Source organism: Aythya fuligula, chromosome 17, assembly GCF_009819795.1.
Source record: "Aythya fuligula isolate bAytFul2 chromosome 17, bAytFul2.pri, whole genome shotgun sequence".
NCBI classification, from domain to species: domain Eukaryota; kingdom Metazoa; phylum Chordata; class Aves; order Anseriformes; family Anatidae; genus Aythya; species Aythya fuligula.
The window spans coordinates 7,266,670-7,291,744 of record NC_045575.1 but is presented as its reverse complement, the minus strand read 5'-3'; the positions used below and the strand labels follow the sequence as shown (position 1 = coordinate 7,291,744).

The 25,075-nt window shown below is 56.8% G+C and overlaps 2 protein-coding genes across 3 annotated transcripts in view; one reads left to right on the top strand and one right to left on the bottom strand.

The window, feature by feature from the left end:
• Positions 1-251: 251 nt before the first annotated feature.
• Positions 252-6,014, bottom strand: DDX54 (DEAD-box helicase 54). The gene is made up of 20 exons (XM_032199373.1): positions 5,949-6,014; positions 5,449-5,575; positions 5,275-5,345; positions 5,006-5,191; positions 4,863-4,912; positions 4,709-4,750; positions 4,462-4,557; positions 4,255-4,376; positions 3,936-3,997; positions 3,694-3,825; positions 3,171-3,381; positions 2,588-2,722; positions 2,163-2,384; positions 1,998-2,071; positions 1,720-1,917; positions 1,447-1,592; positions 1,247-1,360; positions 964-1,068; positions 685-788; positions 252-585 (listed from the first exon to the last, which is right to left on the bottom strand). The coding sequence occupies exons 1-20, from the start codon at positions 6,012-6,014 to the stop codon at positions 362-364; spliced, it is 2,487 nt and encodes an 828-aa protein (XP_032055264.1). The 3' UTR covers positions 252-361.
• Positions 6,015-8,325: 2,311 nt separating this feature from the next.
• The window catches only part of TPCN1 (two pore segment channel 1), a 38,590-nt gene continuing 21,840 nt past the window's right edge, over positions 8,326-25,075 (top strand). Inside the window, exons 1-3 of one of the 2 annotated variants that reach the window (XM_032199069.1) lie at positions 8,326-8,389; positions 9,369-9,609; positions 24,506-24,630. In XM_032199069.1, coding sequence (XP_032054960.1) covers positions 9,498-9,609; positions 24,506-24,630 — 237 coding nt within the window. In that variant the 5' untranslated portion in view covers positions 8,326-8,389; positions 9,369-9,497. Of the gene's footprint in view, positions 8,390-9,368; positions 9,610-21,854; positions 22,061-24,505; positions 24,631-25,075 lie in introns of those variants that run through there. The other variant, XM_032199071.1, reaches the window with a different exon arrangement.

Below are 25,075 nucleotides of genomic sequence, written 5' to 3'. Positions count from 1 at the left end.
CACAGCGGGGCACCAAGCGCTTTGGGATGCAGCCTGCCCCCCCCAGTGCCCTCTTGGAAGTGGGCCCCAGCTGCCTGGGGGGAACGGGGAGCAGCTGCTCGTGTGCAGGCTGTTGGTGCTGATAAAGCCGTTTCCCATCAAAATACAACCCAGCCGTGGAGCTGCAGCACCTGCTTCTTTTAGGGCCGCAGCTTGGGGAGGGATTACCCCAATCACAAGCCGCCCACATCAAGCACCAAGAGGAAGCAGGCTCCAAAACCAGCCGGCGATTTAATGTCTCTCCCTGACAGCACATCCAGGCAAGGGGTGGGAGAAGCCTTTTGGCCACCCCGTGCTGCGGCACCTGCCCCGCTCCCCTCTCCTACAGCCTCTTCCGGAGCTTGCCCTTCTTGGTGGTGCCCACGCGGCGCCCGAAGGCCATCTGCCGCAGCTCCTGCACCCGCTGCCGGTTCCTGGCCTTGAGGCGCTTGAGGCCCCCGCGCTGCAGGAAGCGCTGCTTGGCCGCCGCCTTGCGCTGCTTCAGGATCTGCTGCTTGGTCTTCAGCTCCGAGCGCACCTTGCCCCGCGTGGCAGGCTGCCGGCGTCCTGCGGGACGGAGGCAGGCAGAGGAGGAGGTAAAAACCACGCTGGGAGGCCAGAGAGAGAGAGAGTGGGGGGCTATGTGGGGGCTGCTGGGGTACTCACCCTGCCCATGTTTGTGCTTTCCTTTGAACTGCTCCCTGCCTCGTTCGTCCTCCTCGTCGTCGTCCCGCTCGTCGACTTTCTGCTTCTGCTTCCACTTCTCGTAGCTGGGCTGGGTTAAGGGAACGTGCAGCCACTCCCCGGCACCTGCCCAGCCTCCCTCCCCGGCCCCAGCACCGGGCAGCTCCTGCGGACAGCTGCAGGACGTGGTGCTGGCACCCTCAGCCTCACGATTCCCCTTGCTGTGGCATAGGCAGGCAGCAGTGCCCGCGGGCAGGATACAGGTTGTTCTTGTAGGAGCCGCTGATGTAGCGCCCGCTCTCTGTCCGCACCTTCTTCTTGTCCTCCTGGCCCGTTAGCCCCACAAACCGCTTCTTCTTACGGTCCCTGGGAAGAACAGAAGGGGAGGAAGTAGGGGAACATCACCACCCTCCTCTTTGCTGGGCATCTCAACCCTAACTCCCCCTGCATTGCCCAGACAGCAAGAAATAGTCTTCAGCTGGAAAAAAATACCTCCTGGGGCTACAACCCTCTCTCCCCTGGCCACCCGGACCTCCCCGCTCACCACTTCAGCAGCTGCTTGCTCCTGTTGAGGTTGTGGTTCTCATCGCCCATGAGATCCAGCACGGCTCCAGCTGCCTGCTGCTCGAAGGGGCTGCCCTCGCCGCCCACGCTGAGCCTGCGGGGAGGACAAAAGGAGCGCTGAGAGCAGCCCCCCAGCTGCAGGATGTCGCGGGAGGGCAGCGGGATTGCTCCCCGACTCACCCCCTCTCGCTCTCGAAGTCCTTGGGGCGGTAGGGGACGTAGAACTCCTCCTCCCGCTGCGCCGGCTGCTGCGGCTTCTTCCTGGCACCGTCTTCTCCACCCCGGCCCCGTTTCCGCTTGCGTCCCACCACGGCGGAGAACACATCCTGGGAAGGGGATGGAGGGGGTTGGGGGAGCCGTGTCCCCCTGCCAGCCCAACCCAGGGGCCCAAGTTCCTGCAGGACACGGTGCTGGCCCCAAAGCCGTAGCCCAGCCCTGTCCCCGCCCCTCTACCTGGAGGTTTTCCTCCTCTCCTTCCCTTTCCTCGGGCTCAGGGGGGGCCTGGCGCAGCCCCTGCCCTTGGAGAGCCGCTGCCCGCTTCTCCTGCTGCCCGCGCTGGTACTTCTGGATGAGGGCATGGTCGCGGCGCCGCTTGGACCGCATGACAGCGCTGGCCATGGTGCGGGCTGTGGCGTTGATCTCAAAGATGGTCTGCACGGGGGGAGAGAGCGAGTCCTGCATGCTGCGGGCGCAGGGACCTTCCCCTCCCATCCCGTCGGGCCTCAACTCACCGCCTTGGCCTTGTAGCTTTTAATGCTGTCCACGAACTTCAGCCTCTCCAGCTCCGTGTCTTCGAAGCAAGCACCTGGAGAATACGGGCGCGGAGGGGACGCCGATCAGCCCAGCAGCGAGGGGACAGGACAGGTCCCCTCCCTCGGCGTCCCCGCGGCGCTCACTGAAGAGCGGGTGCAAGCCCAGCTGGGACGTGTCCAGGTCCTTCACCCTCTTGATGGACTCGGGCGAGGGGCCGGGCCGGGAGCGCAGGTACTGCTTCTGTGCATTGTCGGCCACCCGGCGCAGGCTGCGCAGCTCCAGAGAGCCCTCGTGGTCCGTGAGCAGCAGGCACTCCTCGTCGTCCACCAGGCTCCGCGGGACACGGCCCAGCACACCATCGGCACCTGGAGCACGGGGGACACCGTGTCATCGCTCACCCACCCTCCCTTCCCCATCTGCACCTCTGTAATAGGAGCATATCGCTTGTCTGAGAGCCCAAAAGGCTGCCACGAGACCACAGACTCCAAAAATAAACCCCATATGCGGCCAGGACACAAGGCTGGAGGGATGTGCGCTCACCCCAGTGCCTGTGATGGGTTTGCCTTACCTGCAGGCAGCTCTTGGGCACCGGCGAGGACAAGCGGGCGCCCCAGGAAGAGGTGGAGGTCGAAGACGTAGGGCATCTCGTCCGGAGCCACCAGTGAGTAGGCAGTGCCGCTCCGGCCGGCTCGGGCCACGCGACCTGGCAGGGAGAGGAGGAGAAAAGTGGGAAACCAGAGCCACAGCCAGCCCAGCACGTCCCTGACTCGTGACAAGGACCCACTGGAAGCCCAGGACCCCATGCACATGCCATGCCCAGGCTGGGAAGGGGCTGTGGGTCACTAGGGAAGGGAGCAAAAAGGGACCCAGCCACCGCCCCAAGCCTGTCCCTAAAGGCAGGGGACCTTGAGGTGCATGTGTCACCAGAAGGCACCAGCCCTGCCCACAGTCCAGCTGGAAAAAAAGGGACATCACAGCCCCCACCACGGCTACCTCCTGCCCCAGACATATCTCTAACAGGTCAAGGGGATCAGCGCCTTCTCTGCAGGTTTCCCAGCATGGTGAGGCGCAAGGATCAGACCCTTAAAAGCAAGGGACGAGGGACAGCCCGCCCTGAGGGACCCCGGGTCGCACAGGGCGCTGCCACCCACCGACACGGTGCAGGAACAGCTTGGACTTGGCGGGGAAGCTGTAGTTGATGACGTTGTCCAGCATGGGGATGTCGAGCCCGCGGGCGGCCACGTCGGTGACCAGCAGCACCGGGCACTTGCCCTGGGCGAACTTGGCGATGTTGATCTTGCGGGCGGTCTGGTCCAGCGAGCTGTAGATGTGGGTGCAGCAGATGCCCTGGGCTGTCAGCAGCTGGAGACAGGAAAAGCAATCAGATCCCGCTTGGAAATGCACCCTCAGCTGAGGGACAGCATCCCCCAGGCTCCTGAGACCCCAGGGTGTCCACCCAGACCCCAAACCCACTGTGATCCACCCCTTTTTTTGTAAGGAGTTGGTGAATGCAGCATCTCCGTGATCACACGTGCTGGGGATTTCTCCCTCAGCCAGGAGAAATGGGCTGGGACTCCAGCAGGAACCTGCCCGTGGACATAACCCCACGTGGGTCTGTGAAGGGGCCCCCCCGCAGCCTGCCCACCCCCGTCGTGTGCCCCCGATGCCACTTGCCTCCTTGAGATACTCCGTGTGGTGCTTGGTGGCCACGAAGACGACCGTCTGGTCCTGGGGTTTCACCACGCTGCGCAGCAGGTGGAGCAGCACGGCCGGTTTGTCATCCCCGCGGACGTGGAAGAAAGCCAGCTGCAGGGGGAGGGCACAGCTCAGCCCTTCTGGGGCCCCACGCTCTTGGGGACACCCCGCAGCACCCTGCCAGCTCCCCATCCCGAGCGCAAAGCCCAGCTCAAGCTCACCTTGAGCTGCTCGCTGAGCTTGGACTCCACATCCAGACGGATCAGCGTGGGCTCGGTGAGACCTGTGGGATGTGGGCACACAGAGGATGTGGGTGATGGTGGGGACACGCTGCTGGGACAGCCCCCAGCTCCCTCCCAGCCTGGGGCACCCCCTTGGCCCAGCCTCAGCCCAGTTTGGATTTTCCAGTCCCGGGCCTGTGGCCAGCACAGCTGAGGGACTGGGTCACGTCCCCATCCTTGACAGCTCATAGGGCCACTGAGCCTTGGATCCAGCCCCCAAACCCAGCCCTGCAGCTGCCATCTGCCCCACGCTTCTCACCAGCCCGGGCAAACTCGACGAGCAGCTTGGGCAGCGTGGCAGAGAAGAGGACAGTCTGGTGGCCGCCTGGGAGCCGTGCCAGGATCTCCTGGAGCTGCTCTGCGAAGCCCATCTCAAAAAGCCTGCAGGGGAAGGGACAGGGGACATCGCAGAGCCTGCTGCACCTCTCCGTGGCCAGCCAAGGGCACTTCGTCCAAGCGCACTGACCTGTCGGCCTCGTCAAACACCACGTACTCCACGCTCTGCAGCTTCAGGTTCATCTCCACCGCCACGTGCACCAGGCGCCCGGGGGTGGCGATGATGCTGGGTGGGACAGAGATGGTTACACCGAGCTGGTTCTGGTGATGGGACCACGCAAGGGACAACAGGGGCTCCCTGCACCACCCCAAATCCAGCCCTGGTGGCTCTTGGTGGCCGTTTCCCCACCAGGTGCCCTCCCTGTGCCCACACTCACATGTCGGGGTTCTCGTGCAGCGCCGCGAACTGGTCCTCCATCCTGCGAGAAGGGGGAGGACACAGGGCAGCTCAGCTCACTGCCCTGAGGTTTGGCACTTTTGGGGGTGTTTTAGGGAAGCTGGGGTGACAAGGAGAGCGGGGACACGGCTTACTTGTCTCCTCCCAGGATGAGAGCTGTCCTCAAGCCGGTGAACTTGCCCAGCTGCAGGGTGAGAAAGGAACACGGGGGAGTCGTTAGCAGGTTCAGCACCCAACCAAACCCCAAGCCCACCACGGTCCCTGCTCATCCCCATACCTCCTTGGTGAATTTCAGGGTCTGCAGGGCCAGCTCGCGTGTGGGGGAGAGGATGAGGGCACGTGCCCCGGCCGGGCTGGGCGCCTTCAGCCGCTCGAACATGGGGATGAGGAAGCAGGCCGTCTTCCCACTGCCCGTCCGTGCCATCGCCACCACGTCACGGCCACGCAGGATCACCGGGATGGTCTGCAGGACACAGCAGCCCTGCCCTCAGCACCCCATAGAGGTGGGGGGGTCCCAAAAGTGCCCCCACAGCCCCAGGGTCTCACCTTCCTCTGGATGGGCGTCGGGACCTTGTAGCCCTTCTTCATGATGCCCTTGAAGACGGGGTAGCTGAGACCTGCGGGGACGTGGGGACAGGTGAGGGGACATGGGTGGTAGGGACACAGCCATGGGGTTGGGGTGTGACAGCATTGGGGACCCCCAAAGTCAGGCACACGCACCCATGGACTGGAAGCCTCCGGATTTCTTCTTCTTGTTCTGCGCCCGCACCATGGCCTGCGTGTCCTCGGCGGTGGCATCGTCTTCGGCATCGGCGCTGGGGAAGGCGGGCAGCGGGGCCGCGGGGACCTGGGGACGGGCGGCGAGAGGGGACGGTGACACTGGGGACGGCGGGACATGGGGACTGGGGACAGTGGGACACGGGGACTGGGGATAGTGCGACATGGGGTCACCAGCACGTGGAATCACCGGGACATGAGGACAGGGGATACCAGTGCCACGTGGGGACGGGGGGAAACTGGGAGCACTGGGACGGGCAGACTGGGAGCACTGGCACGAGCTCTGCGGACCCCGGTGCCAGCAGCAGCCCAGCCCCGCGTGTCCCGGGGCGGCGGCCACACGCGGAGAGCCGGGACACGCCGCCACCCCCGGTCCCCCCCGGTGCCCCCCGGTGCCCCCAACCCCCCCCTATGCCCCCGGTCCCCCCCGGCCCCCCCGGTACCTGGGGTCGCCGCTCCCCGGCCCCATCGGAGCCCCGCTGGCGGCGGCTGCGAGGCGGCGGCGCCATCCCGGCCGTGGAGCACGGAAGCGGGGAGGGCCCCGGGCGGAAAGGGAGGGCGCTGCCCGGCACCGGGACCGACCTCGGGGAGCCGGGCCCGACCCCGGTATCACGGGGACGAGGGTGTTTGGGGACCCCCGGGATCCCCCCCGAGGTGCGGGCTCCTCGCAGCCGACCCCCCCCCCCCCGGCCTACCGCCTGAACGCCCCCTTCCCTCTTTTGATCCCCCGCTCCGCCTTTTCTTGCCCCCTTTGCTTCCCCCTCTCCTCCTTTGTAGCCACTTTTCCCCCTTTTTCTCTCCCTATCCCCCCTCGTTTTCCCCTTTCCCCTCTTGTTACCCTCTCTCCCTCTTTTCTTTCCCTCTCTCCCTCTATATTATCCCCTCTCCCCCCTTGTCACCCCCTTTCCCCCTGTGTTTCCCCCCTTGTTACTCCCTCTCCCCCTGTACTACTCCTCCTCCCTTTATATTATCCACTCTCCCCCTATATTACTCCCTCTCATTATCCCTTCTCCCCCATATTACCCCCTTTACCCCTTCCTTTCCCCTTCTTGTTACCCCCTCTTCCCCTTTCTTTCCCCCTCTTGTTACATCTTCTCTCCCTATATTACCCCTTCTTCCCCTCTATTACCCCTTCCCCCCCTTTCTTGCCCCTTCTTGTTACCTCTTCTCCCCCATATTACCCCCTCTCCCTCTTTCTTTCCTCCTTTTGTTACCCTGTCTCCCCATTTGTTACCCCTTCTTTTTACCCTCTCTCTCCCATGTTACCCCCTCTCCCTCTTTCTTTCTGCCTCTTTTTGCCTCCTCTCCCCCTATATTATCCCTATACAGGGTGGCTACTGCCAGGAGCTGCCAAGGTCGGGGAACATGGGGAACTTGGTAGCTCCCTCCCACGTGAGGGAAACCTTTTGTCAAATCCACCTGAGGACAAACTGAGCCAGGTTAGGGCATCGTTCTGCCCCCATAAATGCTTTTATTGAAATATTCACCTTTATTTATATTTATTCTGCTTCTAGAGCAGCAGAACCGGGCCCTGACGCACACAAGTACACAAAAGGCACCGAAGCTGGAAAGGCCAGCCAGGAATCTGCGCTCCTGGTCCTGTCCCGTTGGCAAGAGACGAGCTTTGGGCAGGCAGCAGAGCTCAGCCCCAAATGGCCACGTCCTCTGCCCCAGCAAGTGCTGCCTCAGCCATTGCTTGAGCCCCTGGGCAGCCAGCAGCCCTGCTGGGAGGAACGAGTGGAGGCCACAGGATGGATTTAGTGCTTATTTCTCAGCCTCCTTGCCCTCTACCTTCTTCTTTTCGATTTGAGCAGTGTTTGGAGCAAGCAGCTTTGGGTGCAGGTGGTGGCGCGGCTGGCCGCGGCCATCCCCCCGCACCCCACAGCCTCCCTGCTGCTCTGAAACCCTCGCTCCTTCCTCAGGGGAGGCGTTACGGGTGCCAACATGAATCCGAGCCTGTTTTATTGGGGTGTGAGCACAGTGATGGGGGCTGCCATATCTGCAGGTCTTCAAGGGGGCCGAGAGAGAAACAGGAACGCCAAGTGGACGCTAGATGGAGACAGCAGGGCTAAGGACCGAGCGGCAGCCCCGCTCCTGCAGCAGGCAGAGCCGGGTGCCGTGCAGCACAGCAGCAGCGGGGGGGGAACGGCCCCAAAACCAGGCAGCTCCCCCACACACGGTGCCGGGCTGGGCAGCAGCGTTATGGGGCTGGGGGCGGCAGCAGGACGGGATTTATCACGGGTGGCAGGGCTTTGTCTGCTTTTTAGGTGTTTAAAAGACGTTTAGATGTAGGGCTCAGCGATGTGCTTTAGTGCAGGACTGCGCAGTGTGGGGTCAGTGCGGGGCGGTGACGGGGAGCTCCCTGAGGCCCCAATGGGGCCTGGGCTGAGGCCTGGGCCTGTCCCTAGGCCTCTGCCCGTTGCTAGGCAACCGCCGCGCTCACCCCTGACCCCGCGCAGCCGCCTCAGGCAGCCAATAGGAGCCCGCGCTGCTCCCCCCCTCCCCCCGCCCTTTCCTTCCCCTCCGTAGGCGTGCGGCTTGCCCCGTGATGCCGTTCCCCCTCCACGCCCCCCACGAGCCAATCAACGCCCTCCGCTCTCCCGATGGGCAGCGCCGCCGCCCAATGACGAAGCGGAGCGGCGGAGGGAGGCGGGAACAAGCCGCAGCGGCAGGGTGGTGGGCGGGAGGTGGGGCGGGGCGAAGCGAGCTCCGAGCGCTGATTGGCGGGCTGCGGGGAGGCGCCCCGCGGCTGGGCCAATGAGGAGCGGGAGGGGCGGGGCGCAGCGGTGCGAGGGCGCTGAGGTGCGGCGGGTTCGGCTCGGTTCGGCTGCGTTCGGCTCCTCCACTCGGCTCCGTCCGGCCGCGTTCGGCTCCGCTCGGCTCGGTTCGGCTCCGTCTGGCCCCGGGGGCGCTGGGCGGGAGGGAGGGCGGCGGGGGCCGGGGTGGGGGGAAGCGCTGTGAGGGGCTCGGCCGTGAGGCGCCTCCGCCTGCCCCTCAGGGGGGGATTTTACCCCTCCAGGAGGGATTTTACCCCCTGCAAGAGGATTTTTGCCCCCTTTAGAGGAAATTCTGCCCCCTCCAGAGGGCATTTTGCATCATTCGGGAGGATTTTTGCCCCTTCCAGGGGGAATCGTGCACCTTCCAGGAGGGGTTTTGCCTCTCCCCGGGGGCATTTTCCCCCTCTGGGGAGGATTTTGCCTCCCCCAGGAGGGATTTTGCACCCTCCAGAGGGGATTTTTCACTATTTAGAAGGGGTTTTGCCCCCTCCAGGAGCAGTGTGCCCTTTCCTGAAGGAATTTTTCACCTTTCAGAAGCGAGTTTGCCCCCTCCAGGGGACGTTTTGCCCCTTCCAGGGGAAATATTTCCCCCTCCAGGAGGAATTTTGCCCCCTCCAGAAGGAATATCCCCCCCTCCAGGAGTTTTGCCTCCTTGAGAACTGACTTTGCATCCTTCAGGAGGAATTTTACCCCCTCCAAGGGGAATTTTTCACCATTCAGGAGAGATTTTGCCTCCTCCAGGGGAATCTTCCCCCCCTTTAGAAGGAATTTTTCACTGTTCATAAGATAATTTTGCCCCTTCCAGAGGGATTTTTGCCCCTTCTGGGTGCTTTTTGCCCCTCCAGCGGGGGCGTCGAGGCCGAGCCATGTGCTCTGCGGGCTCCTAGCACCATGCCAGCCCCCCGCAGCCTCCCCCTGTTCCCCGGGGCCATCCCCCGAGCCCCAGGCCCTGTGGGGTCGATGTACACCCCTTGGGGTGATTTTCGGGACCCGTAACACCCCCGAGCCGAGCGCTTTACACCGATACTCGTAGGCGAGCGGTGCGAAGGGATGGGCGAGCCTCTCTCCGTGTCCACACACCCGCAGGACGCTCCCGATGGAAGGCTTTGCGGGGCGAGCTGCTGACCCAGCCCTTTTACACCAAGCCCTGCAGCCGGCGTTGTCGGGACCCGTCGGGGGAGGACTTGTGGCAGCAGGAACCTCGCGGGGGCCAGCATGGCCGTGAGCATGGACGATGACGTGCCCCTCATCCTCACCCTGGACGACAGCGGGAGCAACGCCTCGGCCCCGCTGGACGAGCTGGAGCGGGAGGAGCTGCCCAATGAAAGTAAGGACCCCGCAGTTCTTGCTGCCCTCCAAAAATGGCCTCGCTTTGCTTTCCTTTGCAGCGCTGCTCTGCCCCGTGCCTGCCACAACCTGGAGCTCCTGGAGCTGTCCCTTGACGTCCTGGTGGCTGCCTGAGGAAACCAGAGCGGGGTGGTGGTTGTGGTGCTTGCTGGTAGCCCCCAGGTGGGGTGGAGCACGCCAGAGGCACTGCTCTGGGCCTCCTCTAACTCTTCTCTCTGATTTCTCCATAACCTGTGGCATCGCTGTCCCTAGGCTCAGTTCTCCCTTCCTGTTTGTTGCCCCAGGGCTTCTCCTTTCCTTGGCCCCGCTATGCTGGCTTTCACAACTGTTACTTTGCCTGTTTCTAGCCCACAATCTGATTTTTTTGCATTAACCAAAGGTATATGTGCTGATAAACCCCTTTAAAATCCTCATTGTAATCTTACCAAAGAATCAGGAGCGCTTTAGGCAGTGTATCTGTGCTCCTGTTAACCCCAGGCACTCGGTGGGACGGAGCCATCGTATGAGCCGGGGGAGAGGGCGAACCTCTGAGCAGCACAGCTTGGCCTGTGCTGAAGCATGCAGGGAGGTTTTGTTGTTGTTACACCTCACCAAATGTGTTTCAGCAATTTTGTTTGATTCATCTCTCTGACTTCTCTCTGACATTGCAGGTGTGTGCACCTGCACCCTTCTGGTCGTCCTGTTCAAGCTCTGCTTCCATGAGCCTAAAATTCCCGACATATTAATTAATAAGTTCCTGGCCCCTCTTTGCTGCATTATACCTCTGCCCCATGTCTCCTCTGTGATTCTGTCACTTGGTATCTCTCCTGAAATCATACAGGTTCCCCTAATTTTCCTCTCCTGTGACTTTCTGAGCTGGTGGCTCGTTTCTGGCAGTCACAACTTCTCCTCTCCTCCCCTGCCACGCAAATCCCTGGCGAAATTGCCCAGATGACTTTCCCTGAGCTCTGCTGCCTTGTTGCTCTATTGCATCTGTTTTTCTTAACATTTAGCTCTGGATCTGTAACTAAAGTAGATAGAAGAGACTGCTTCCCCTGTCCTGTTAGAGGCTTTCTTGTGACTAATTTTAATCGCTCCTCCGTTGCCTTTTGGTCCACCCACCTCCTGTCCCTGTAAAGAAGTATGTGGGGGTTATCATCCGGTTAAAGCCAACACGACTGTGGAATATTTTCATTTATTAGTGCATTCATTCTCAAACCCGTGCTGAAACACAGTCTGCATCCCTTGAAATGCAGGGAGGTTACAGAGGGACTGATTTTTGTGCTTTTTAGAAGATTGGCATGTAGTTCTTGAGAAATAATTTGCTGCAGTTCTCTCGGTATTGAAGAGCTGTTACTCTGCTCTGTTTTAATCCCTGTTAGAGTTGAATTTGCTGGGAAAAATGTAAAGCCTATTCAGTGTAAGTGACGCTGAATCATGGGGAGCCCTCTGAAGCCAGTGGTACTGCGAGAGGGGGTGAGAGATGAAAACAGGCAGGGCAGCGCGAGCAGTGTGAAAGGCACGTTTATCACCGGGAAGCTTAAATTAGGGAGGGAGCAGGCTTACGCCATCACTGGCAAAATTAAGCTTGTTTGCAAAACGGGACGTGTGCTCCAGCTCTGTTCCTTGCCTGCAAAGATAATCTGCCGTGAAATGCAGAGAAGTGACATTAAGAAAAGTGTACAATTTTGCGTTTTTATTCAAAGGCCTGTCTTTTGCCAGGGTGTGAGAAGCCTTCTTTTCAGGAGAGGGAGAGCCTGGTAGGGTGATGAGGGCATGGTGACGGAGAAGGTCAGAGGGCTGTGTGCTTCTTGTTTTATCTCCCTTAATCCTGAGCTCTAGCAACAGGTTATTGGAGCAGAATTTGGAGGAGCAGCGTGCCTGTGCCTGGCCATAGGCTCCTGGGGACTCGGTGGCAGGCTGAACGCCGTGCATTTATTCAGGTTTGTCCCCAGATGCCAGCTGTCGAAACGCCCTTAGTGCCACCTGGGAAGCAGATGATAGGTAAGACGAAGTGGGTGTAGCCACCCTTGGGCTAAATGACGTGTCAGAGGTTGATAATCAAGTGGCAGTGCTGTTCTGTGCTGCTGTCACTGACCTCTCCGAATTTTAACCTGTGTTCCAGGCTGTCTCTGCCATCTCTTAGTAAGTGCCCTGTGTAGTTCCAGTATATTGGCTCTCACCACCGTGTTTGTTATTTTAAGGAACTTCTTGTGCCTCTTCTTTCTTTTTCCTTTTTTTTAACTTGATCCATGACACAGGTTTTGCAACCGGTCCTTGGATGAATGAATTTGTAGTTGGGGACTTTTGGTGTGGGTTGTCTGGAAATGCAGACAGGTTGGAGTAAGCAGTGCCTAGGCTGGTGAAAAGAAGCCTGTTGCCAATGTTAAAAAAACAAAACAAAACAAAACAAAAAAAAAAAACAGATTAAAGTGCAAGAGTGTGTTCCTTTTAGAATCTCACAGAAGAGTTCTCTTTTGGGTAAGTGATTGCTTTGGGATTAGAGTAAAAGGAGCTAAGTGAGAAAATGGCGTGGAAAATGACATTCTTAAAGAAAATGTCCAGCTGCAAAAATTAATCTCCCTAATCATGCACCTCTTAAGCTCTTAATGGAAGCAAATACTGGCATGGGGAGGAATATTAAAGCTCTGCCTTCCTTGTCCTGTGCTGGGATGCACGTCTCTTCAGCTGCCCCGAAAGGTCAGAATCCTACAGAGCAGGCTGGAATTCAGCTCATGTCCAGAAAAGCCTGGTCCCCGTGGTGCAGGCGGCTCTCTGGATGCAGTGTGTGAGGGGCTGTGGTGCTGGGTCGTTCTTCTACAAGCTCCAGCAGCTGGAGGAGAAGGAGAGGAGCGCTTTCATCACTGGAACCCGTGGCTCGTGCTAATTAACACGGCGCTGCCCTCGCCTGCCACGTCTTATCGGGGAATCTGGACGCGCTCTCGTTAAGCTTCCCGACGCTTATCCGAGGCGGGTGACTAATTCTGGATCTTACAGCAGGCAGAACCGGGGCCGCAGTCGTTGCGTGACCTTGCCCAAAGTCGTGCTCTGAGAAGGGCGAGAGGCAGCCCGGGCTGAGCGATCCCTGGCCTCGCCGAGCTCCTAGCACACGTTCCAACGGGGATCTGAAAATACCCCCACGAGCGAGGCGTGTTTTCCTGCACAATGACAGCCTTGAAGCTCTAGGACAGTGCCTCTCCTCGAGCTGATGGGAATTATCAGCAATAAATGAGAGCCCGTTGATTTACCCGGTATTAGATCAGATAGAAGATCCCCCTCTGCCCCCTGCGTGGAAATTGCTGTAGCCTCAAGTGGAGTTTCAGTGCGCTCAGAGCAGAAAGTACAGCTCCGAGCCTTGTGCGGGGAACAATGTGGTATTGTCTGTCTGTTTCTCCCGCACAATGGATTGTGGCAAGTGGAAGAAGTCGTCTTTAAACTCGGGGTTCTTACAGGAAAGCAACCGCATCTGCTATTGAGGTAAAAAAAGAATCAGTGTGTGCGCCTGGGGAGGTGCAGGGGGGGCGGCTGCGACAGCCAGGGGCGATGTTTTCTGGAAGGGTTGATGGAAACTAAGAAGGGCCTTGGCCCTGCTCCTGGATGGAGCGAGGGAAGAGGCTTTTGGCAACATTCTTCTTGTAATCAGCTGATGGGAGCCCTTGTGGTGTTGTGGAACACGGGGGCCGTGCCATTATTTGGGTGTCTCATCTTTCTTTTCAATATCCCGCTTACTGATCCGCAGGGAGGCACAGCCCTGCAGGAGTGGTGCAGGATGGACAGCAAGCCTTCTTTTGAGACCCGTGAGCATCCTGGATCTTGATTTCTCCAGTAATCGATGCAACCTGGAGTGACCCAGTTCTCTTCTGTGCTGGGCCTGGTTCCAGAACGTGTCTGTAGCAGCAGGGAGAGGAAACCAAGTCCTGTCCCCGTAGCCACAGCTTCACCTCTGCTCAGTGAGTCCTCAAACACCCCCGGTGCCTTCCTCATCCCGGTGCTTTAGGTGCAGCAAGAGGAGGGGAGAGATTTCAGGTGTAAACCACCTGCGTGTTGCCTGATGGGCTGAGGGAACGGGCAGAGAATAAACCCTTGGCTCTGGGGGCAGTGCGGTGACTGCACAGACCCTCAGCAGCTCTCCTGCTCGAGGAAGCACTGTAATTGTGCCAGCCTTCTGACTCTGCCCTCTTTTGAAGTGTTGCATGTGTCAGATATCCAGTGGATTTAATAAATCCTCTGGGATCTGTGATCTCTGTGCAGGAAAGTGAGTGCCCAGCAGCTGCTTGTGTGGGCTTGGGCACTGATAATGCTGGGGAAACGCCGCAGCTAAGTGGTGTGGGGAACGAGGGGACGACAAAACAAACCAATGCCTGCAGTGAACGTGGCAAATCCCAAGATCTTTGACAGCCAGGCTCTCTTCCTCTCATCGTGGCTCCTGCTTCTACTGATTGGCCTTTAATTAGTTCCAGCAGCAGCACTTGAGCTGCTGCGTTAGAGGTGAAGCGTGGCCAGGGCACAGGACTGGGAACTCATCTTCAGCAGGGACCTGCTTCTGCTGCTCAACCTGCTCCTAGGGTAGGTCAGGTAACGTTGCCGTGGGCAATGCATCTCGACTGGGAAGTGCAGGTTTTGTCTTTTGTGGAAATTTACAGGTAGGCTGCATGGTAAGAGCTCCTGGTTTACATTTCAGTGTGTGCTTTGCTTTTCATAGCGTGTTACCTGCTTAAAACGTACGCACAGGGGAATTATTTCCTTCTGAAGCACAAGTTCGGTGCTGAGCTGCTGTTTATGCCCCTGAAAGTCTCTGCTCCAACCCACCAGCCTTGCATTTTTGCAACTTCTGCCAGTGCTCCTCTAATCCTTTCCTGGCCTAGATGACTTGTAATGAATGTTTTAAGCAAGCAAAGCGAAGCCAAACTGCCTCCGAGATGAGTGAGGGGTGAAAATATTGGAAAGAGAAATGAGCACCCGAAACATAAGGAGATTATTGTTTTCTCCTTCGGTACAATCCATTTCCCTGGGTGATGAGCTCTGTGAACTCAGAGCAAGGAGGCAAGCTTTTAAGAGACGCTGCACATCTTGCGAGATGGTGCTGGGAGCAGTGGGAAATGTGTTTCTGCTGGGAAGTTCCCCACGCATCATCCCCTGGAATCTCATTTACAGCCACAATTCAGGATCGAAGGCAGGATGCCTCGGCTCTGCTTCACATACTGCAGCGAGAGGGAAGAGCTGAGATATCTGGGTGAAGAGAAACAGCGCTCGGCGTTGTCCGGGCCTCACAAAAGAGTTTTTATCAAGAGATCCTCAACGCGACTCTGGGAGTGTGGTACCTCCAGAAGAGAAGCCACGAGCGGAGGAGAGTACCAGGAGGGATTGTGAGCTGTAGTTAGCGCGTGTATTTTTATTTTTTTTTTGAGCCTGCCTTGTTTTCTTAGCCCTGCAGGAGATCAGTTTGCACAATGCACACATTGTGTGCTTCACAGTAGGATGCTTTGTCAAACAGAATCCCTGCACTGTTGACTCTTTCTCGCAGTAAAAAAAAAAAAAACAAAAAACAAAACACAAAAAAACTCAGAGTGATTTCGTCCTGAATGCCCCATGCTGTTGGAATCTGAGCACTAAAAGCCTCTACAAGGTACAGAAGACTTGGGTGAGCCTTCAGTAATCCCGGAGTCAGGCAGTTCCTTCTCCTTTGTCACCTCCCAGAGCACAAGCGAGGCATCTCCTCCTTCCTGCAGGTTTGCTGTCAGGTGGGGAGGGTGCTGCAGAGCGGGGTGAGGTGCCTGGAAGCTTTTTCACTCTCCTTTTGTGCAGACCGAGCTGGCGACCTTGAGGCTCAGAGGGAGGCAGCCCTTTGTGAGCATCCTCCCTACCTGCAGCTCTCTTTTTTTGAGGGGAGAGCAGAAGAGCAGCCCAGGCCGATCCCTTTAGGTGGGAGACGCGTGCTGCAGCATCGCAGGGCTCCGCGCCTCGAGCAGGTGGTCCCGGGGCTATAAAAGCTGTTCAGGAGCCCGGGAGCTCGCAGGCTGCAAAAAAAATCAAGCCCTTTCCAGCTTGAGCCGGTCACTCCTCAGCTGACTTGGGAACATTTGGCTCAGGAAGCGGAACAACAGTTGGAAGCAAGCAGCGATTAGTTTTTTCATGGCTTCCCAGGGAACGCATCGGTTTGTTCATGTTTTTTTTTGTGTTGTTTTTATTTTTTTTCTCCCCCTCTGTTTTTTTTTTTGCGATTCCTGTGGATTTTTAAGGCGCTGTAGATGCAGGATGTTGGGTTCAGCCAAGCTCGCTCACTGGCAGATTGAAATGAGCAGAGGCTGAGCACGCTGAGTTCGCTCATCATAACCGATGTGATGCTGCTCAGAACTTCCTTTGCCCTTGGTATCTTCGCCGAGGAATCCTGCCTGCTGCCGTCAGCCCCCCTGCGTTGAAATCCCATTTTACCCATTTGAATGCTGTAAGAAGTGCTGTATAAACTAAACAGGAGCATCTGTGAAGTGGTTAGAGTTGTTGTTGATTGCCTCTTCCTTATTGCCTTCGGGGGATTTAAGCTCGAATTTGCTGGAAGTAGAATTGATGAGGCAGAACGCTCCATTTCTGATCCTGAAGCTGGGAAAAGTGCGCTGAATTTGATGGGTCTTTCTCGTCTCCAGCGTCCCTGGCTTTTGATCTGGACCTTGCAGGGCTCTCCCCGTGCCTTTGGCGTAATTGCTTTCTGCGTGTCGGGGTCCTGCCTGCCTCCTGCGTGGCTGCTTTCTTTTTGGGGAGCTGCCGGAGCAGCTTTAGGGCTGCAGCCATCTGCTTCTGGCGAGCGCTTCGGCAGGAAGCTCAGGCACCTGTGCTGCTGCTGCTGGCCTCAGCCGGGAGAGAGGCAGGCAGAAAAGGGGTGTGGGGGTTTGTGTTGGTCTGCTGCAGCACTGCAGCAACAATGAAGGATCCCGAGGATGTCGAGGGGAGGCTGCTGTGCTTTGAATCATAGCGTGGGGGTTTGGAGCTCGTACCCCGCGCTGGTTTTCGTTTCATCATGATGTGGCCATGCCTGCTTGGAACAAAAAGATTTTCCTTTCATGCTTACATAGGGGACTGAAATTTAGGATGCATCCCCCTGCGCTGCCATGTTAAACCCTCTGATGTGACGGGGCTGGACACACGAGCTGCTTACATCCGTGTGTGGCAGATATTGTCACCTGGGAACACCTCACGCATCCTTTATTCCAACCGTAGCCGTATTTTTTGGAACGCTTCCACCATCCTCAGCAGGTTTGGCAGTTTCTGGTACAGAAGCAAGGTAGCCCGCTGAAGTGCTGTGAAGTGCTGTGGTGTTCGGGTGGGGGATGTGAGCAACACGAATCGAGGCTGTGCAGCTCTGTGAGCTGCCTGAGGGGCAGCCCTCGTGTGTGTTCCTTCAAACAAGAGTAAGAGCGGGGTCAGGAGGTGATGTTTGCGTCCGTGCTGGCTAGAGTAATCAACACATCCACGTGTGGTGGGCTTCCAGTGCTCTTCCTTCCTCCCCAGCTATTACACGTGCCCTATCCAGTGCCTGCCAGCTGCGCTTTCCATAAAATATGCTGGAATCTTCTCTTTTTTAACCTTTCCTTTTAAGACAGCACTAGGGCTGGGGCTTCCCCCGTTCCTTTACTGCATCTTCCTCTGCTGGCAGCTGCCGTTCCCTGGCTGAGACACCCAGAGAGACAACAGCAGAGGTGTGGCAGTGTTGTATTTCAGAAGAAGTGCTGTGGAGCCTGATGCTCACACAGAACACAGCCACGCACCTCTCGCTGCTGCTCCGTACAGACAGCTCCCTCTGATCCCAGCCCGCAGCGGTAAGGCGTCAGAGTTTTGCCACTAAATCTTATTTTTACTCGTTTTTTGCTACCCCTCTCTCCTCAGGGTGGAAAGGTCAGGTAATTAGGTACCTCATTAACAGTTTTGGCTGACTCTATCCTAGCTCTGCTCCACTCTGGCAACATGTGGTAGGGCTGTGAGGACCAGCAGAGGTGGTGGATCAGCAGCAGCCCTGGTGGCTCTCTGCCTAGGTAATTGCTGTGGTTTCAGTACCTGGCTCATCCTGGGTGCTCATCCTCCTGGAACAGAGCTGCTCGGAGTTTAACGAGGCTTCGCTCTACATCATGGTGCTGTAGGTGGGTGCATTTGTGTTATTTTGAGTTGCCGTTGTGCAGAGGCTGGCTGATTTTGGGGGAAATATGAGAGCTGCTGCTACAGGAGCGAGCCGTGGCCATGCAGGTTGGTTGCTCGGAGTCATGCTGGGCTCATGTAAGCGAGGAGCTTCCTCTGCTTCCCACCACGAACGTTGTGGCTGCCCCAGAGAGCCACTGGTGGAACAAACTGGAAGCTGGACCTGGCAGAGCGCTGCTCTCCTTCAACAGGCCAGGTTGCAGCTTCATCAAACCTCTTTCCAAACTGCATCGGGCAAATGCAGAGGCTCCGCTTTGGAGAATTGAAAGGAGGAACGCGCCCTGGAAACGCTGACGTGTTGGTGCTGGTGCTGGAGCAGATCTCTGGCATGTTGAAGCCATGAAGCACGCGTTTCCCTTTCTGGAACAAAAAGAGGAAATTCCTTCATGTAACAGGATGTGTTAAAGAAATGCCCTATCTGAGGGATTCCGATGTCTCTTTCCCTTTCTGTCACTTCCCTAAAAGCTTTGGATCGTAACCGTGTGCGTACACTCCATGTCTGGCCTTTCTCGTGAGTCATAGGCAGAGCTTGGCTCTTTTTTTGCTGGGGTCAGCAAAACCTATGGTGTTCCCAGTTGTTTTTCCATTCGAAGCGAGGTGTTTCAGTGCTCAGATGTCTGATTCCAGCTGCAGAACAACCTCTCTGTACCTGTAGAGCCCTCATCACTGTGGTACAACGGGACCAACAGGATGACAGCGTGTGAGCTGCCAACCCTAACCCTGACAGGATGGATACCACGAGGCCGTAGGTGATCCTTCTCTTGCGGCTCTGACTTCTCCTTTTTGTGGTGGAGAGGTTCAGTTAAGATCACACATACAGGATATGAAACCGGCAGCAATGGGGCTGAACGCAGAAGCGAGGTTCTTAATTCTTAACTACATCTTCCTCGTGCAACCTGTCCTTTCACATGAGTTGTGCTCACGTAAAATGCTTTGGACCTGCGTTAAAAGAAGCAGGAGCCCCTTTGTGTTATGTTCTCAGATCGTGCAGGTGCCTGGCTCTGCTCTCTCCTTGCAGCCCATGGACGTTCTCACGAAGCCCGTGAATTATTCTCATCCCTGGTTTCTCTGAAGCCTCCCACTGTTTTATCTCTTGTATTTTGTGCTCTTCCTTACGACTGTCTCTTTGTCCCCAGCAGGGTGGTGCAGGAAGCGAATGCCGGTGTGAATCATCGCGTGGCGTAGCGAGCGGCAGAGCAAGCAGCTAGCTAAATTCGGGCTCTGACCCGCTCGGAGCAAGAGCTGACTGGAGGCCCTGCTTCTGCTGAGACAAAACAATTCCTGACAATGCTTGAGCTCTTCAGGCATTGTGCGTAGCTCCTGCCTCGGTGTTTTTAAGTGTGCGCGGTGCAGACGTTAGCAAGGATGCGGCAGTCCCCTAAACAATGCAGGGTTTAAGTTGTATTCAGCGTAAGGAGATAGCAGCACAATTGATAAGAGGCAGGAACGGAGAAAAAGTGGCTTACCATGCTGGGGGACATCTGCTCAGCCTGCCTGCGGATTCAGCTCCCCGTAGCGTGGTGGATGGCAGCGGGGAGCGAGCTCGTCTGCGTGCCGCAGGAACTAACGGGAGGCTCAAAGAAAAAAGTGAAGACGGGAGGCTCGAATCCTCTCGTGCCGCGAAGAGGAAGTGGCAACATCCATCTTTGGGAAAAACCTGCCTGGGCTAAATGGGAAACCGACGTGGCTTTGTTTGTTGGGGTTCACAGCTGGTGGAGGCTGTGAGAATACGGCAAGACGAAGAGCCCCGATGCCATGGCATCGTCCCCGTCCCTTGGCATCGTCCCCATCCCATCCCCTGGATGGGTGCTGGGCTATTCTGGCCCTCAAGGCTGGCTCCTGCATCGCTTCCCTTGGTGGTGGCTCACAGAGGGCGCTGAGCTCACTGCTTGCCTCTCACCTCCGAGCCGCGTGGCTTGGTGCCAAACCAGCTGTGCTTTCCAGGCGGCTTCCAGCTTTTTTTTTTTTTCCTCCCGGGTAGGTGAGCCTGGCCTTGAAGAGACAAATGTGTGCGTGCTCACACCTCGGCACTCGAGAATAAAAGGAGCAGTTTCCTATCAGTGGCACCGGAGGGGAGCGGAGCAATAAATGCACCGGGGGTGAAGCTCCGTGGCACGTCAACGCGTGGAGAGGGAAACACCGGCGTTGGTGCCAATGCGATGCCAACGTGCTCGGTGCCTCTGCAGGACCTGGCTGCTGCCTGGCCACAGCTGCTGTGGGGATTTGTCTGGCCTGCGTGCTGTTAAAATCTTGGCTCTGGGGCTGAAGGTACCTCTGCAGGGAAGGGGAGCCCCCTCCTTTCTTTCCATGCTTTTTCACAGCTGCATCTTCCGCAGTGGCACCCCCTGCACGGCTCGGCTGCTGGGGGCTTCCCAGGAGAGGAGCACTTCTGGGAGCCTTCAGAGGCAACAAATGCCATCCTCCATCCTCCGTGGGCACGTGCCCCGTGCTGCTGGGTGCCTGCTGACACTTCTCTGCAGCTGAAAGCCTGCAGCCAGCTGAGTTTGGGTACCTGGACACAAATGCAGTTGAGGTGGGTGCTCAGGCACTGCTGGACCTGCCCCCACAGGGAGACGCTGCTCCACTGAGACAAGGAGGCTGGCAAGTGCCTCGTCACAGAGGCCGTGCCTCTTTCCAAGGAAGGAATAACCACGAGGCTTGCTTCTTCCTGGAGATGGTGAATGCAGAGCAGCAGCGCTCACAAACATGGTTGCAAGAAGGAAACAAAAGGCCAAGCTGGTGCCAGATCATCTTTAATTAAGAAGGAATGACCTCGTAAGGCCGCGTGAGCGAAGTTGTGTCCTGGCTCCCATGTCCCGTGTGCTCTGCCTGCCTGTATGTGCCTCGGAGGGAGATATTGCTCGTGTCTGCAGCCCCTGGTGCCAGCACCGTTGGTTTTGCTGGCTGACACGGGGCGTGCACGTGATGTGTGAGCTGTACGAGCGGCCTCCTGAGCTGGAAGAGCATTTCTCTTCAGCTCTGTCCCTTGGGCTGCCTTCCCTGCAGCCTTTCTTTTGTCCTGCCATCGCAGGTAGGCCTCCGTAGCCTTCTAGGAGAGCCTCCTCCTTCATCAGCTACAGGCACGTGGCTGTGGGGTCTAATTAGCAGCATCTAAGTCTGTTTCAGGTAACACCGTATGAAGTCTGTGCTTGCTAGAAAGCAGAACAGCTGCAGTACAGGGTGGTGAGAGCCAGCCTGGGGGAGCTCCGAGGCACCCATGGCGTTGGTTTGGAACTCCCTGAGCTCCTAGCAGGCTTCCAGGTGGATTTTCAAATTATTAAACCCAGGTAATGAAGATCAAATGATGAATATCCAAACAGACTGGAGTTTCTCCCGGGTTCCTTGCTCCCCTCCCTCCCTCGCAGCCCTCAGAGTTTTTCCTTCCCCGAAGCAGGGAATTTGTTTTGCAAAGGGAGAGGTTTGGGCTCTGGAGAGTTTATGCTCCTTCTCTTTCTTCCTTTTTGTTTTTTATTGTAATGATGACATATGGAAACTATTTACACAGGAGCATGCTCTGCTGCACTGAATGGAAACGTTGGAGTCCCGGCAGTATCGTTCCGGATGCCTTGTGTAAGCAGCCAGCTGGTTTTGCTTTTTTCTCTTTTTATTTTCTCCTTTTTTTTTTTTTTTCCCCCTCCCTCCTTCCCTTCTCGGGGAACGTCTGGGATAAGTTACACAAGTGTGGAAGGAAGCGTTGCCATCTGCGAGCAGCCCCGGCCGCTTGCTCCGTCACGCCCCTTGTACTGTGAACTTGGCAAATGTTTTGTTTTCTTCTTTTTTTTTTTTTTTTTTTGCTGAGGGAGGTGGGGGGAGATGTGCTGAGTAGTCACAGCGAGACTCTGAACTCCTTTCCCTTCAGTTCCTCGTGTTCCCTGGGGAGCAAACCCTGCTCCACGCCAGGACAGGAGAGCGTGGCGCGCCGAGCCTTGCTCTCTGACTGCACTCATTCTCCAAACCAACTTTGCCAGGCAGCAAAACCTCCCAGCAGCTCTCTCCGAGAACCATCCCGCCTGCAGGACGGCGAGAGGGAAGCTTTTCAGCCCGGCCCCGAGCCACCTTCCTCAGCGGGAAGGGGAAGAAGATGCCTGCGGCTCCGCGGAGCTCGGAGGAACCCCTCCTGCGCCCGGCTCTGCCCTGAGCCATCGGGGAGCGGCTCGGGGAGGCAGTGCCGGCTGCCATGCGGTGGAGAGAGCCTCCTGCCATCTACTTGGAGGACTGCGGGAGCCCCGTGGAGAGATCCTCCTACCTCATCCAGCTCCCCACCGCCGGTAACCGCCGCCGGGGACGCGCGGCGGCACGAGCCGGGGCTGGCATTAGTCTGTGTCATTGTTAGCGTGGGAGCAGCTGAGGAAATTAGCTGGCTGGAGGGCTGCCAAGCGAGCGAGCAGGCATTGAGACGCTGCTCAAGTTGGTGGTGGTGGTTGTTGTTGTTTTATTATTATTATTATTTATTACCCAGATGATGCTGTTGCCTTGGGGACGCTAGATCAGCCTTCTGGTACCTGGTGGGGAAGGAGCCCAGCCACGGAGCGCAGCTCTGCGCTGCAACGTTTGTTGGCTGTGCCTGGAAAGGTGGTGGCTGGGGCAGGCAGGGGGCAAATAGCGTGGCTTCTGGAGTTACTTCTTAGCTCTGACTTCAGTCTGGGAGCTGTTCGCAGGCTTGATCTCCCTGGGACATCTTTTCTGCTTCAGCTGCGAGCTGGCTGTGCAAGGCAGGGAGATGTCCTCTCGTTTTCACTGTGGCGTAGCTTTTCCTTGAGTTGGTCCTTTACAGCGGAGGTTTGTCCACGTGAAATAATTACTTTGATTCAAGGGAGTTTGGTGTCTCTGGGTAGGAGCCATGTTCTGGTGCCTTGTTGAGCCCCACAAAACTTGGCTGGTTTGTGCCCGGTGCGTTTCGACCTCCTGAAACATCTCCGTGTGCTCCAATAACCAGGGTAGCGACCTCCTTAACACGTCCCCTTTCCCCAGAAGAGCTGGGGCAGCCCAGGTGTTGGCTCTGTGCTTCTTCACCACCTCCTGAATTGCAAGGGATGAATGACTCCGGGATTTTCTCTCCTCTCTCTGTGCTTTGAGCTGAGCTGAGCCCCGCAGGGACCTGTAGCAGCTCGGAGCGAGGAATCCTGCGGCCGTGCCCAGCCACCAAATGCTGAAGGAGCAGCAGGAGGGGTGCCTGGGACCTTGGGGACCCCATGCATGGTCCTCCTAGCACCCTGTTAAGCATCCCTGCCCCAAAGGGGTTTGCAGTCAGGCTGCAGTCCAAGGGAGTCTGTCTTTGGGATGTGCACGCAGGAAAAGCTTTGCAAATAACCACTTTTGAAGAGCTTTGTAGAGCTCCCAATGTAAAGCTTCTAACTTCTGTGCAAAGCAGATGAATGCAAGAGACTGGTGTTCCAGTTCTGTGGATAAACAAACAAACAAATAGCATCATCTGTGTTTATTTCTCCCCTCCTCCAAAAAATTGTGCTCATTTAAGGTTTAAGAAGGTCTGGGGGAGCAATCAGCCCCACCGAAACATCCAGCTGAACGTGGAGAGGCGTTTTAAAGGTATGGGGGAAGCGAAGAGGAGCAGGCGGGGTGCTGCAGGGTTCCAGCAACCTGCCTGCAGTCCGGGAGGCTTTCACCAACCTCCGATAAGTGCTGTCTGACTTTGGTTAGGGGGTGGGAAAGGCAGCTGGGGCTCTGCCTCGGTGCAGGGTTTGCTGGCCTTGCAGGAGCCATTTCAGGGTTTTGAGGGGTGCAGAGGTCTGGTGTGGCCTTTTCCAGAACAACCTTGCCACTTGTTTAATGAGGGTGGTTTTGTCGCAGAGAGGAGGTGCAGCAAATCCTCAGCATCCTAACATGGGAGAGGTTGTTTTTTCCCCACCTCGTGGCACAGAGAGAGACAGCTGCTCCATCACCGTGTCTGTGCTTGTAGAAAGGGGGAAAATTGGGGATCATGAGGCCGTGGAGGAGGGAATTGTGCTGAGAGTGAGAACCCCAACGTGGTTTGGGTACCAAGGGGAGCTTTGGGGAGCTCCAGCACTGGCCTCGCCTCTGTGGGGTCTGTGCAGTGCTTGTCACTGAAGCTGCAAAGTAAAAATTCCTATCCCAGAATTAAAAACGGCATCTTTTTGTGAACAGTGATAGTCTTCATGTGGGTTTCATGTGTCTTATTAGCACCGAGGCTGTAGAACATGCCCACTAGTGAGTGGACTTGTGAAATAAGAGGTGCTTATTTACCTGTCCTGCTCAGCTTTCCCATGCGAAGGGTGCTGTGTGTGTGCAGCTATGCTTGGGAGCTGCTTTTTGCAACTGATTTGTATTTTTAAATGGGATTTTTAGTTACGAAACCTTGTACAAATGTTCAGTAAAGCATTGCTCTGTAGTGCTTTACTGATGGCGGAGACATCTCCAGGTAAATCTGGGGTACGGACTGAAAATGAACCTTGCTCTTTGTTCTTATCAGAAGGAGATTGGTGCTTACCTGCACCAAAAAGTGTTGCAAAAGTGTGTTGTTTAATGACTGAAGGGCTCTGAAAAATGAGATTTTTCTCCTTAAAATACTGCACTCCTGCTGGGAAGAGTAGGTGTGCAAGCAGCCAGTTCCTCGGGCACTCCGTTGCCTCTTGATGCCTGTTCCTGCTCCCACTGCCTGGCTTGTTTGCCTGCTCCCTGTCCCATCTCAGCTTGCTTAATTGCAAATCATTTTCTCTCCTGTTGTCCCGATGCAGATGGAGGCAGCTACGACGTTATCCACGATGCCTCCAGCCCTGCTGCCGGGGACTGCTGCGCGCAGCAAAGCTCTGCCCGCCACAACTGGGAAATGAACTACCAAGAGGCAGCGATCTACCTCCAGGTGAGCCCTGCTCTTCAGTGCACTGTGTAAAAAATAAAGAATAAAAAATAATTAAAAAAAATGGGGCCGTCTGAAGCTATGATAGCTCTTGGTTATGAGGAGCAAAGAGCTTCAGTCCTGGGGTTAAAAAATAATAAAATAAAATCAGTGCTTTGCAAGGGGGATCTAAAGGGAAGGAAGATGCAAGCGCCTTCAGATGGGCTCTGGTAAGTAGTTTGGGAAGCACTGAGCAAGCTGGGGCTACCCATCTTCTCCCCATGCTGAGGATTTTGTAGTGGAGAGGTTCAGCCTGTGCTTTAGTTATAGGAACAGCCCTATTGGAACAAGAAAATGAGATTATTTATAGTATTGCTGCCCGGTGTAATGCGTTAGCTACCAGAGCTACCCTGCTCCTGCCCCACCGGACTGCCGAGCGTTGCTCCTCTGCCATTTGAAAACCTGGGAG